At 37.3% G+C, this 14825-nt stretch overlaps 1 protein-coding gene across 1 annotated transcript in view; it reads right to left on the bottom strand.

Annotated features, from left to right (window-relative positions):
• The window catches only part of KIF1B (kinesin family member 1B), a 44479-nt gene extending 31480 nt beyond the window's left edge, over positions 1–12999 (bottom strand). Inside the window, exon 1 of the mRNA XM_010184391.1 lies at positions 12820–12999. Coding sequence (XP_010182693.1) covers positions 12820–12925 — 106 coding nt within the window. The 5' untranslated portion in view covers positions 12926–12999. The remainder of the gene's footprint in view (positions 1–12819) is intronic.
• Positions 13000–14825: the final 1826 nt, after the last annotated feature.

The following is a 14825-nucleotide window of genomic DNA, read 5'->3' as shown; positions in this document are numbered from 1 at the left end:
AGGAGTAACTACCTTTCCAAGGAAACAAGAGTTAAATTGCCTTCTAAGATTCTACTGTGTCAGAAACAGAAAACAAAACAAGCCGTATTTCAGTATTACTCAGAACCAGGTTTGATCTGAAAATGTACACTTCCTATTATTGTTTTCAAAAAACCTAAAAATCTCTAGGGAAAGCCCACCACTTCCAAAAAGAAAGCAAAGCAGCAAAACATTTCATCAGAAGAATAGCTAGTTTTTCCACTCAGCTTGCTGTGCATAAAGGGACATTGACCACCCAGGAAAGACAAGATCTCTAAGCAGCAGGCTTAGTGTCTGGAAAGGCACTACAAGCTTGCCATTACAGCTCCATCTTACTTGCTGCAAGTTTAAATTTGATCGATCACATTTCTGAAGAGCAAGTTCAGGTTCTGTAATTTATACCAGTGGTTTCACCCTGCTGTTTTTTGTTTCTATTAAAGTCATTTTTTAGTGTTATTATTTTCTTAAATAGGGTTTCCTCAGCTCCTTCACACAACGTTCCATGTTCAGCTCACTATTTTGGAAACCACTTTCTAGGATGCATGTTTTTGCAAAGCATATCTCAAGAAGCGTTTCAGCAAAGGGACATTTAACATGTGAGAAGGCAGCTCCGTCAGAGGTTGGGAATGCAGCTGCCTGGCCAAAACCTTCCACTGCAGCAGGAATGGGTCAGAGGAAACCTCCTGCTGCCAGAAACTCTGCATGCTGTCCCTCACCACTGTGATCCACTCACAGTCTTTTCACTCAGCTTCTAGTCCAAGCTTCAAGTCTATTTATTTCTATTCCTGTTTCTCGCAGCGTCTACATTCTCCATTTTCAGAATCACTGGTTTAACAGAATTCTCAGTCTGTCTACAAAAAAATCCAGCGGAGCTGACTTGGAAAATAAAGACTACGACCTCAACAGATTTGAACTGGACTGAAATCATCTTCATTTGGAACACTGAGCACCAAGGGGGTAGCTATGAGCATCAGTCACATCTGATGTGATCCAAGTTTGAACCAAGTGATCAGGCACTCAGTAACGTGAGATAAGACACCCGAAAGAAGATGGTGAGAAAGCTACGAAACCAGGAACTCAAACTGAGGTAACCAACCTAACTTGAAGGTGTTTATTATATGCACCAAGCATATTCTTTGGAGGGACAAGTAAATCCATGAAATCTAGCTACTTTTAAAGGAAGCTAAGTGGTATTTCTGAAGAAATTAGAAGACTACTTATAGTACAGGTAAGCTTCATCCTAGAAGTTCATATGCCAAACTGCAAAAAACACAAGCATGATCGTGCAGAAATTAGGCTGAGTGGGCAACACTGATTTTGTGTATCATGTTATTCAGCAAGCTCTTTTTTCAGCTGAATAAGGAAACTGAATTAAAAAGTAAGAGGACTGTTGCCAGTGTTTCCAATACCCACAAGAAGACTAAAAGCTTTCCAGTTATTTTGTTTATTTTTTTAAACCACGCAAGGCCAAGATGAATTGTATTACTGAATCATGAAATAGGTCGTCATCTATCTCCTCTCACCACAGCAGACTCCCGGCATGGTACACAAGCTAATGGTTTAATTACAGAGCCTCAGGAAATGAAAAAGGCAATAAGGCAGACGATCACAGCAGGAACACATTAATGGTCTTTTTATCTTACAGAATAAAATTTGTTTATCTGCTATTTCAGAAGTCCAATGTGGCAATTAACTCTTCTGTTTGCAAACTGACACTAACGCTTTGTGCTGCAGCTATAATTAGTTACCATCAGCATGGCACCGGAGCAACTCTGGATGGTGGAGTCAGCCTAAGCAGCCAGTTTCGGAGAAAATCCCTTTTTCAGGCCCCCTGCTTCACCAAGAGCCAACTCCTTAGGTCACGTGGAACCTTTCAGCTCTCCACAAGTTAAAGTTTCTGCATTAAATGGAGCTTGGAAGGGTTATTTTACAAAATCACCATCTCCTATACCATTGCTACAGAGAAAGGTTACATACATAACTGAGAAATGTGGAAAGGATGGAACAAGTTGAAGGTGGTATTTTCCTACTGCAGCATCTGAAAACTATCCGGGATCAAAGCAGTAACCACATTAATGTGGATTAATGGCCATAATTTCCTTCAGAATGGAAGGCTGAGAAAAAGGCTTGAGAATATTCATGTTTTTAAAATACACTCTACTAATTGTTGACTTGGTTAATGGAGATAAATACACACATTATTTTTTTATTTCAATTAAGAAATTCCAGAAATTTTAATGTGCTTCATCTTAAGACATAATATTTATACCAGTTTTCTACCGTAGCAAGCAAATGGAATAAGAAGTAATTACATGCCATAAATGGATGCAAGATTCAAGTAAAAGTGCACTGTGTGAATAGCTACAGAGCACTACCACTTCATTTCAAGCAGTTTATTTTAAACCCACTGCCATCCCAACCTAGAAACACAGTTTGCGTTTTAAAAGGTTATTTCTCCCTACAGTTATATAGTAAGCTATACAGAGCTCCTTCACACCACCTGAGGTGCCTCTAAGCAGGAGTAATCCACATATTCTGAAGCTCAGACCATTTAAACAGTTATTTTCAGCTGCTTAGCTGTTTAACTTTGGTGGGGTTTTTTAATAGCTGTAACGACAAACATTTGAGTTTTATATATCACTGACAAAAAGGTAAGGGAATCAACAGTTTTAAAACAAACTCGTTCACACTGAATAATCCATTTTCTATCATTACATAAAACCCACATATTTTAACTAATTAGTTCTTGTACAGAAGCAGTATATAGGAGGAGCAGTACAGCCTAATAAAAGGAGAACGTGGGAGCAAAATCAATGAAGGAATAATTTTAGATGTGCTGTATCAACATTAACAAACCAATCTCCACAAAACATTTGGATTTTAACATGCCCTTACTTAAACAGGCAGCTTCGTTTCTTGGCATAAAGTACTTCCACAGTCCATCCTACTCGTTCCTTAATTAACATTTTTCAAACCATCCACCATCTGCTGTATCAGCTAGCACAAAAATAACATACACTTTCAACCTTTAAAATCTATGAGATCAAATTCTTTGCTAGTTTTTAATTTTAGCAAAAATTATTAGCAAACTTTGAAAGACTGCTTCACTACTGAAACAGCACCCGTATATTTTGTAATGTATATTATTTTGCATTCCTATTGCCATTTTGGATATCTAATTTTTTTAATTTTTTTTCCTTACAATCCAATATTGATTTGTTTAAGGTGAAATTCAAAAAGCACACCTCAATTACACATTTTATTTTACAGTTATAGCCAGACTGCGGAGCATAACGGAGAGCTGATGCAAAGTTACAGCTTTCTGGGCTTCTCTGAACTGGAAGCAGCATTCTCCGTCTCCTCACCCCTTCCTAAACACATACATAAACACATTCCCACTTCATGCTTTTATTTCTGGACATACTCTTCCATTCTCCATTAAAACCAACCAAATAAACAAACAGTGGTAAACCCACAGAGAAGAAAGAAATAAAAAAAAAGGCAAGCAAGCTTAGCCAAGATCAGCCCCCTCATTCCATTCCAATCTACTCAGCCACATAAATATTTTTGCAGGCACAAAGAATGACCAAAACTACTTCTTAACCACTTAAATCTTGTGTCAGATTATAATGACACTGAATTTGCAGTCCAAGACTAAGGATTTGTTTTCATCCCAGTCAGCACTGCTCCTTAGCATGTCACAAATTTTGCAGGTAAGACGTTATCCAGGGATACAAGAAATTCTTTCAAATAAGCTCTTGCAATAGAGTGCAATGCACATGAGAGGTAAAAATCTAAGTTATTCTCTTATCCCTCGTCAAATTCAAAAGTCAAGTCACTTGATTCAACAGCTCCACCTCTGTTAGCGATCAGACTCATGTTACAGGGCATGGTGCCACCAGACATGTCACACAAGTCACAGTGGGGCACACCAGTAAAGAACTGGCTAACTGCAGTTTGCCCTTCAGATAAACACCAATGGACAGAATTAACCCGGGCTAAACCCTGGGATTAGCTGATATTCAGTCTGTGCTGGAGGGAACAGACTGACAGATTAATAAAAAAAAAAACCAAAACCAAAAAAAAACCCAGAACAAAACAAGTAATTGCCAGTCAGAAATAAAACCCAATAAGGTGAAAAAGTCAGGTATGGAACTGGAGAAACTAAACTTCCATCATCTGTGCAATACAGTGTGCTTTTTGTCATTTACATCCTCCATTCCCATATTGCTACCACATTTGCCAATACTGAAGGCACAAAGCCTCATGAATTTCTACATATGAAGTAAAGTTAGGTTTCAGCTCACGGAAGAGGCCACACCAGCCTCAAAAATTCTCCTAGTGGGAGCAGTAACCTACACAGAGTACACATTCCTATCAAATGTCAACACGTATTAAGAGATAACAGCTAGCTAAAAAGGCACTGTTCTGTCTTCACTTTTCATTCATCATTGGTAAAGGAATAGGCAGAAATTTTCAAAACAACATGACTGTCTAGACAGAACTCTGCAAAGGGTAACATTCGGGGAAACAAGTACCAAGTAATTCCTTTCCGTGTCTTCTTCGAACTCTATTTGAACCAACATAACCAGTAGTTTTATTTCATGATGCCTGAACAATCAATTTAACCAATATAAAAGATCTGGTGCTTTCAGAATTGATTCCACAAGACCAAACTAACATTAAATACAGTCTCTTAAATGCATGGGTCTGGAAAATATATCTACGCCTTCTGTAGACTGGAATGACAACAATGAGAACATGTTCGTTTCTGAGAGCAGGGTGGAGCAGGCATTCTTTGTTTGCTGGAACGTGAATAACACCCCAAAGACACGTTTAATACCGGCTTCTTTCCTAGGCATACGTTGCAATCAGATATATGGCTATACTGCTTTTATAAGGCAGATTTCGGGGTTGTTATTATAAGAGATAAATGAAGGGAAATGGACACTTCCAGCTTGTAAAGCAGTGCTTGCTTTTCAAAGCATTGTTTGCATTTTTCAAATCATTAAAAGGGAAGGAAACCAAGGAGAAGCTAAGAACAGCTCATTTGGAATTCAACCGGATTCTCTCCCCACTGTGGAATTTCAGCCCTGTACTGGGAGAAAGGTTGGATGGGGGAGGGAGTCAGGCTCCACAGCACCAGAGCAAGGCAAATGCTTGCTCACAGAAGCTGCTAGAAAGCCGCTCTCATCCTCAGCTGCTCTCACAGATCCAAGTGCTATAAATACCATCTCTACAGCTGGTGTTCTGGAAGAACAGCATGCCAGCAGGCTTTGCACCAAGCAGGAGCCAGCTGAACCACACTGTTCAACCTATCCGAAGAGCTGAACCAAAACCTTTCCAAAATTTCCACTGATTACCTGAAAATGTCCCATTGCAGAAGATGCCAATCTGGTCTACATATGGAGTTGAGCTGAATTCTTTCTTCACATGTTTTCTCCTTCAAGGGAGATAAAACAGTATCTTCCTTCACCCTCTGCTTTTACTTGACTGCATCTCCAAGAGCCAGTGGCTTTCTCCAAAGGCCATCTTGACCCTCGGACACAAGCCAGCACTGCAGTAAGAGAACATCACACACTGGAACCCTGGGGAGTCAATTCTGCCAGCCTCAGTATCTTAAAGGATTCATGCAGTGAAAATACCCAATTCTTAAAGTAGTTCCCATAAAAAGAACCACTTCTAATGCCCAAGTTCTGTGTCAGTGGGCTCTAATACTGAAGGGGCAGCATTTCACATGGTTTACTCATGACTGGCAGAAAACTTTTCTGGGTTCATTAGTAATATCATCTCTGCTACAGTTCTATATTAACTTCATAATACTTTTTTAGATGTAGTTCAACTGCACTTAACATTAGCTAGAACATCCTTACCCATCCCACAGTCTTGCTGCAGGCTCATTATTTGTACCTCTAACATTTAAAAATCATTAACTTCATCTTCTCCCACCTCCTTGAAGCCATCTTCTGTCTTCCAAAACAGATTTTTTTTTCCTTTTTTTTTAAACAGTGTGCAGAATTAACACTTCCAAGATATTTTTATACAATCATGAGAAAGACTTTAGAAGGAAAGCCTAGCACCTAAAAAACAGCCATTCTGTGCTCATTGTCTGCATTCAGCATTACCTCTGTTACCATTTTATGACTGCCACTCCTAAAAAGGTCCAGTACTATTTGAAAAAAAAACTAAAAGAAGCAAAAACTTCACTCCACCAAACTCCACTTCCTAGTAACTCTTTAAAGCAAATAGCAATTGCCTTCATTTTCCCTTTGAAACAAACTTGCATTCAAACTTGTTACAGGACTTGCAACAAATGCAGTAATTGGTAGCAGGACAGTCACTAAAATACCTCGGGGCATGTCCACTGTTGTGACTTCTTTGACTTCTCTTTCAAACCAACCTCAACCGCAAGACAACTCACATATCCTCCACATGACCCACAGTTTCTCTTCCCATAAAATAGCTTGTTTTGATTACACATCTACCATGAATGCAATGCAGTATTAACATATTGGACAAGCATTCATTTAGCTTTAATCACAATTACAAAGATTTACAGATCAGAAAATCAGGGTAGGGATTAAGTAACTTTCTTCCACTGCTGTTTATTTTCCCAAGACAACATCATAATAAAAGATGCAAGCATAAAGAAAATTGGAAAAAACTTAGAAAGAAACCCCCCACCACGCCATATGTGGAAAAAACCACTACACAAGACATGCTTTGAGAACAAATGCTTTTTGTGAGGCACAAGTAATCAGAAATGGGCTATGTTTATTTTTTTGGAGATATTTAAAGTTATTCATTTTCAGCAGACAGATTGAGAGTCAAGACTGAAATCTATGAATCCTCCCATCTACTCTATACTTGCAGAGAAAATGTCTCAAGAGAAGAAGAAGAAAAAAAAATTATTAGGTAAGACAACTGCAAAGAACTCTCTTGCTTGCCTTTTCTACCTATGAAGTATACACTACATAGACCCTCATTACTTTACTATCTACATGTACAGAGTGCTAGTCTAAATAAAATTGAGCTTTCTTACAGGGACTTCTTATCAACAGTTTAGACCAAAGATTATTTCCATGATACAAGTTCCTTATTTAAACTATTCAAACTACACTTAGAGAATACTACTGCAGAAAAAAAACAAAACAAAATTATTTTCCTGAAGGCATACACACACATAATAGGGTTTCTTTTCCATTCAGTCTGTCTTTTTATTCAGAAAACAGTTAAAAATTAGAACAAAAAAGATCAGGAAACCATACTTTGCCCCCCTTTAGGATTAAGCTTCTTTGAAAGAGCTAACTACTTTTTAGAGCTATAGAACAATGAAAAAGGCAAATTTTAACAATATCCCCTGCCACTGTGAACCAATAACATACTGGCTGAATTACTGACGAGGTTACCTTGTTCTATGAACCTTCCAATAGTTTTTCAAATAACGGCAATTTTAGTATCATATTTCAAATATCACTAATTTAGACAAACATGCCATAAATCAAGAGTCTTTTAAGTCCTGCTTTCCCACCCATATTTATTTTGCTCCAGAACTATTGCATAAAAGAAGACACATCAAAAAAAGAAAACAAAAAAAAGAAAAAGAAAAAGCCCAAACATAACAGGAATTTAAAATAGATGGGGTTTTTCGTGGGGTTTTTGTTTATTTTGTTGCTGGTGTTGCTTGTTTGTTTAAAATTTAAATGTTTAAGTTTAGACCAGATATTTAGAAACCTTAAAGATAAAGATTTAAAAAAACAACCAAAGAAAACAAAACAAAAACCCTTAAAAAACCCAACCAATCATTAGAAGAGTATATTTTTCCTCAATCTCTACAAATCAACTCCAGAATGCCTGACAAAAATTTTCAGACACCAAGGATGCCTGCTTGAGAACCTATCTGCCATATGCCTACAGCAGCAGCTGTGACTTGTTACCAGCAGATGAGATCCCTCCACTGTGCCTGTTTTCATTAAACATCCCATACCTTAAGCAATCCACAAAAGAACCTTCCAATATTACCAAGCCACAGTGACTGTTAAAATCCAAACAGGTTATTTTCAATCCTAACCTGAGGATCCACTGGCACTCTTACCTTTCAAGATAACATAGACTATGCAGGCACATTTCCATGTGAATATGGTTTATGGCAAATCAGAATACAGAACAATCTCAGATGAATTGTAACTTATCTAGCTTTTTAAAAGAATAAGCTAGCTGGGCTCTCTGCTGGTGATGAATATCTAAATGCTGTCTTGCAGCTACTAGCTTGAGCCTCTCCTTCATTCTCATTTGCTTTTATTTATATATTATTGATTTACAGACAGGATTATCAAATAACTTCAAAACAAACAAACAAAAAATCCCAGAAAAACCACAAAACTAGAAAAGTCTTCAGGCACAGAATAGCTTAGCTTTATATTTGAATTATCCAAGACAGCAGCTGCCAACCTTCTTTGCATTTGTTACATTTCAGAATGAGTACAAGAATTCCTGTCACACAAAATACTCTTAGATCTATAGCTCACCTTTCATGCCATGCATTATACAGCAGACTCTTTTTCCTCACCACAAAAAAAGAAGTAATTTATGGAGTGGACCACCAATAAGTAATTAATATATTGTTGGTAAGATGCATTTGTGTAAGACATTCCAAACATAAAAAAGTGAAAAAGCAGGAGTTAAAGACAAAACATATTCAATCAAGATATGCTGACAACCACAATCTATTCTTGACTCATTCATTTCAAAAAGCTGCTTGTGAGTTTGACCTAGAGCACAATAAACCGCCTATCCAGTAATTGAAAGTAAATATTAAAAGGGAAAAATTTTCAAATTCATTTAAAGACTGACAAAATTAAACAAAGGTATCTCAGAGGAAAAGACAAAAGTGTATTAGGGTTATTTCAGAAGTTGCAGTCTGTTTCAATATTAAGTGGAATCTTATCATTAAACCACCACCACAAAAAGCAACTTAAAAGACCAACTGATGCCAAGTTTCACTTGAAAATATTCTGTAACAAGAAGAGTATGAAACAAAGAATACATAAGGCTAGCAAAGGGATCACTCTAGGGAATTATCAATATGAAACATCTTTAACTTTTCCCTTCTCTCACCAAGAACCCTGTCCTGGCTGACTGCACTATGGGCAATGCTGCAAGCACAGTTATACTGCGTCTAGTCCTGAGTGTATGTACATGAGACTTACTGGCATACATCCGTACAACAGACAATATGGATAGATATACTGCTCAGAACATAACACCACATGAAAACAAAGCATTTAGGTCAAATGAATCCACTTGCATAGCAGGTGCTTTTAAAAACAAATCTTATTTTTCTTAAGATCATATTTAAGTGATAATAATAAAAACCGACAATAGTCTGTTCTCAAAGTAATCCCGCTCAGTTACGGTTTTGGTGGAGTTTTTGAACTAGTAATTTGATGGTGACGTGCCCACTTCTTTGGAAAGCATTCTGCATTCCCAAATGAATTCAAGTAATCAGATTTTGCAGTTTCTAACATTTATCTTTAAGAATTCTTCTGCTATCTTCTATAATCCTACCCCTACTTCTCTCATTTCCACTGAAGAACTTTTGGCAGGACCGTTCAAATGGATACCATCTGCAATTAGATATGATCTGAGCAGCACCGGCCTTCTGCCAAACTATCAGCCCCTTGATGCAGTCAGCACATGTGACTTCAGCTGGACTGCAGAATTTCACTTTTGCAACATATTTTTTAAAAACCAAGACTGACAATTCTTTAAGGGCAAGATAATGTATTAGTGCAGAGCAATACCTTTTTGCAATCATAAAGGAGAAAAAAACCACCACTCTTGTCATCTTAGTATACTAAACAAAAAAAGACAATGTTTCAACTACTGATTTCAAAATTCCTGTACTTTGCATCTGTCTAACAGAAAGACAAGAGTCCCAATTACTCACAGTAAGTGCTCTTAACATTGTCAGTTCAAGACCCTTGTAAGAACTCTTTTTCTGAGATTGACATATATAGAACTGTATTGAAATGTCATTTTTAAACACTGAGAAATCATAAAGATGGAGATCTATGATGGATCTTGATTAAAGGCCTTTATCATCTATGATAAAAACCAGATTGGATAACAAGTTAATTCTGTAGGAAACCTCAAGTCCACAACAAAATACACTTGTTTTACTTCTAACGCAAAACTAAACTGCGTAACAAAATTGAGAATAAACTTTCTAATCCAGGAGGATGTTCTGTTTTGCTGGCAAACCCACCGTGAGCGACAGGCACTCCCCAAAGCTGTAAAAACCCATATTCACACAAAATCTGACCAACAAAAGCAGCATGTCAGACAACAACCCTGGTAGCATTCCAACTTCAAGAATATAATTCATTATGGTGTCAGAAAACCCATTGTTTTTCATACACTCATTAAAAGAGTATAAATGGAGTACACCTGTGATACACTTCATTATCTATATCTCTATGCTGTTTTCCTAAAATAATCCCAAGCACTTTGCCTCAGTTTCCACATAGTTTCTGCCTATTATCAGCCAACACATTTACAAAACTCAGACTTGGATGAAGTTTAAACCCAGGACCCACAAAGGACTCGTAGAATAGCTTGGCCAATGAATACATAAAAAATTAATGTCCAAGTAGCAGTCAAAATCCCTTCTTAGCTATCAGACTTCCCATTGTCTCACGAATCTTGTTCATCGTAATAGTCCATTAGGCTTTAATTCTAAGAGAAGAGAACTTTAACTATCTTAGAGGCTTAAAATAGTCACTACCCAACATATCACCAGCCTCTCAGATTTCTCTCCTGTCAACTTGATCACTGCACAAATGAAAAAATAACCTTCACAGCAGCCAGATATCTAAGCCCTGATCATTTCATCAACACATTTGAAGGTATGAAGCAAGAACTCCATAGGCTAAAATTACTACTGATTTCCTTTTATTTTGAAATTGCTGCACCAGATATGAGAGCCAACACATTAATGTCTCTTTCTGTAGCCAACAAGTTCAGGCTATAATAATAAGTTCAATAATGTAACTGTGAGGCTGCAAAGAATAAGGGATCATGAAAAAAAGAATTTCTGGCAGAAACAGCAACAGTACTCATGCCACCAAATCTAACATGTACCCTAAAAGCACACCAGAAGAATTTCAGCTTGAAGTTATGTGCATCAGACAACATTATGAAAATTCTTCGAAAATATTTCTGCTCAGTTGTTTTTTCCCCATGAAACAATGCCTTTTTCGTATCTTCTATTATATGAACCTCTTCTGTTCAACAAGTAAAATTACTCCTCTGGCTATTGCTTTCTTCTATATTTCTCCTCTAAGAAGAAAATACAGGGAAAAAATAGCCCATAGATTGTAAGAACTTTTCAAGTATTGCAACTGATTATTTATTTCCCACATTCTGTAATGGCCTCTGATGACTTCAACCTGACCATCTGTCCTATCACCCATCTTGTACCAGAGCCATAGGACTCAGACAGCTACAGACTAAAGCATTTCCAGAGCACAAAACACAGCAAAAGCTGTAAAGAAATTTTCAGCTAGATAAATCAGGAATATTTTTCTCCTTTTGAAAGCTGATTTAGCTTCTTGAAAATGTGTCTTTGTAGTGCAGCTCTAGCATTCAGAAAAAGAACCAGTGTCTTTGTCTACACCACATTTCAAACTTAGACAAATCACTGGAGATTCACTGGTCACCCTTGACATTGCATAACAAACAAGCCGTTTCCACAGGCTCCTGGAGTTCAAAAAATCTTAAGCATTTAAAATTATTGCTGTCATATCATGACAGCAGCAAGAAAACCTATTACAGTGGCACCCAGTGGTGCTGCTGCAGTTCAGAGCTTGTTGGCATTTCTATTAAAGACAAAAGAGGGAGGAGCCTGTATAAAACCTCCTTTTTACAAGTAAATACTCAAGTAATCAAACAGCACAGAAACTCAGTGCTCTTGGAGTATTACCTCCTACAGCTACAAATAAGACTGCTCTACTTGATCACCTAACAATGAAAAACTACCGTAAGAGTAGCAGTTTGTAGATATGGCCATTAGTCCATACATTACAAACAACCCTACAGCAAATTGCATCAATACTACCTCAACCATAAGAAGCATGTAAGAAGAAAAAAATTTAAAAAATAAGTCAATCAATGGCGTGCCCATATTCAATTTCCCATAGAAGAGTCTTCTCCTCCAAATTAGACCCACAATAATTAAAAGTCCTAACACTTCTAATCAATTAGAAAATAAGATGATTTTACATAGACTGTTATTTGCTGTTGTTTAGACATCTAGTCTGGAAAGATTAAAACTAGACATCCTCTTCCCCTCAGCTTTCTGACTCAAATTATGCTCCTAAACAAAGGCATAGACTGCAGAACAAGCACACCAAGAACTAAAGCACCAGACCCAAGCAGGAGTTACACACAACAATTATCATGTGGTCCCTGTATCTGTCATCCACATGATATTTCCACACCCTGAAGTTAAAAAGGTTTTCAATTTGGTATTCTCATCTTTCTGTAGAATTCTCTAATCACCAAGAGCAAACACCATAAACAACTGCATTAAAATCAAGGTACTTATGATTTAGCCTTTCTAGTCAAATTCAGAGACAATCTAGTTTGTAAGGACAGGTTCAGAAGGGAAGAAGATTCCCTAAAAGGGTAACTCCAGATGATATAACTGATACACAGTAATCAGTTTAGTCTGACAAAAAGGATTAAGAAGGAAGGGAGAGGAGAGAGAAAGACTCCATTATGAGATTAAAATAAACTTACTGGTTGAATTGCCTTGCATCTGGATGATACATTTGGATTCTTTGCTGGTTTCTCGGGAATTGAAGGGCCGGACCCGAACAGCCACCTTCACTGAAGCTCCCGACATTCTGGTTGCTTGTAGTGCAGTCAAGAAATTGAAAGTGAAGGGGTCAAGAGTGTTTCAAGTTATCCTTCTTGTTGAATCTAATGAAAAAATATAATTTAGTTATTTATAGCTATTACATTCAAGATATTGATAAAATCACAGAGGTTCAAAGTTGTCTGACAACTTCAATTTCTGCTCTGCAGTCACCCCCACAAGCTGTCACTTCAAAGACAGAACTGGAAATACACTTAAGAGCACCTGTACACTGTCTCCCTAGTCAAAAGCTTCTATCATCTGAAGCAATTCTTTTGAAGTGTACGAACAGATTTGCTTACATTATGTGGTTTTCCTCTCAAAAAGCAGGGTCGCCAATGCCAAAATGAAGATTTGGTTGCAACATGCGTTAGGTTTAACGTAACAAAGATCATTTTAGCAGTAAAGATATAGCTACTTAGATTTCAGTAGGAGCCAGCCACCACATACTATATGTCCAGGTTCTCTAATTGTTAATACTTGCTGCCATAATGTATTAGCAATAAGGTTAAAACTAATACAAGCGTGATGGGCCATATCACACTGGCTTTGAGTACACACCATTCCAGAGAACAAGCTGTACCAAACAACCTTAAAGAACCCTTAGCAGTCCTGGGGAAATCCTCTTCTCACAGGAAATAAAACCTCTTTGACTACTTGCATATCTAGTGATTAAAGGACATACTACACTAAGGAAAAGAGGAATGAAAAATTATTGCCTTTAGGGTGAATATTACAATCTATCTTCAGCAAATGTTCATCAGTAAATTCATCTTCATTATCAAATTACTTGTTCAAACGCTACCACATTCAAATAATGGAGCACTATAATTGGCAAGAAACTAGGATACCTGCAATCCAAACTTCAAGGCATGTCTGAGATAGTATTGAAATGTAGCATTAATAAAGATTGGTTCAATTGTATTGTCCTCAACCAACCTTTTCCATTAGAAGTGTTTCAGTGGGTCTACAATTAAGCAGTTTAACTCACTGTCACAGGATGCTGCGACTACTGAAGAGATTCAAAGAAAAGTCATCAAGGTCTAGTAAAAAACTACCACCCTTGGCCACAAAAGCCTCCATGCCACAGACTCTCAGAACCTGGAAGACTTTACTGAGAAAACATGATTACCTGGTTGATTTATCCCTATACTCTAAATCCCTGCTCCAGCCACTACTGAGGACAGGACTCAGGGCAAAGTGAACCTTTGGTCTGACTCCATGCAGTCGTTTCTATCAGCTCTACAGTAAGTTCTACAGCTGGTAAAAATACTTATACATGCTTAATTCAAGTTATGACACATCATCACACAGTACAAGAAGTTTTTATTAAAACTGCATTACTTTGTTAATGCCATCACATGGTAAAGGCAGAAATTAAATCACTCCACCAAGCAAAAGTAGTAATTTAAAGCATTCCTTATTTTAGCAGGTACCTGAGGTATCTCACCAAACTACAAGAACAGGAATGTCTTTAGGAACAAACCAACTAAATTTCAATGTCAGTGGCACAGCAAACTGGCACGATAATGATTCATGAGACAGACATACAGTCAATTTTACGTTAGTACAGAATATTAAGAAGTTTGACTAAAAATGTAAACATAAAATGGAGCAAAGAAGTAATGGGAATGATTTCGCATGATCTTTAAAGTTTAACAGATATTCTGGGTTGTTTTACAGGACTGCTTTATCCACTCTTGACAAGTGCATACTTTTTCATGTAACAAAGTGTATCAAACATCATTATAACCTTCTTCCTGAGCATTTACCAAGTGGAATTTTTGCTCTCCCTTCTTAATATGACCCTTGCATAAGTACTTGTGCCCTCACATGAAAGCTGAGTGACAAGACTAATCCTAACACATCCCAGCAGTATTATTCAACT

The sequence above is a fragment of the Mesitornis unicolor genome, unplaced genomic scaffold (assembly GCF_000695765.1).
Source record: "Mesitornis unicolor isolate BGI_N332 unplaced genomic scaffold, ASM69576v1 scaffold40625, whole genome shotgun sequence".
NCBI lineage: Eukaryota > Metazoa > Chordata > Aves > Mesitornithiformes > Mesitornithidae > Mesitornis > Mesitornis unicolor.
This window is presented reverse-complemented; position numbering and strand designations above follow the sequence as displayed.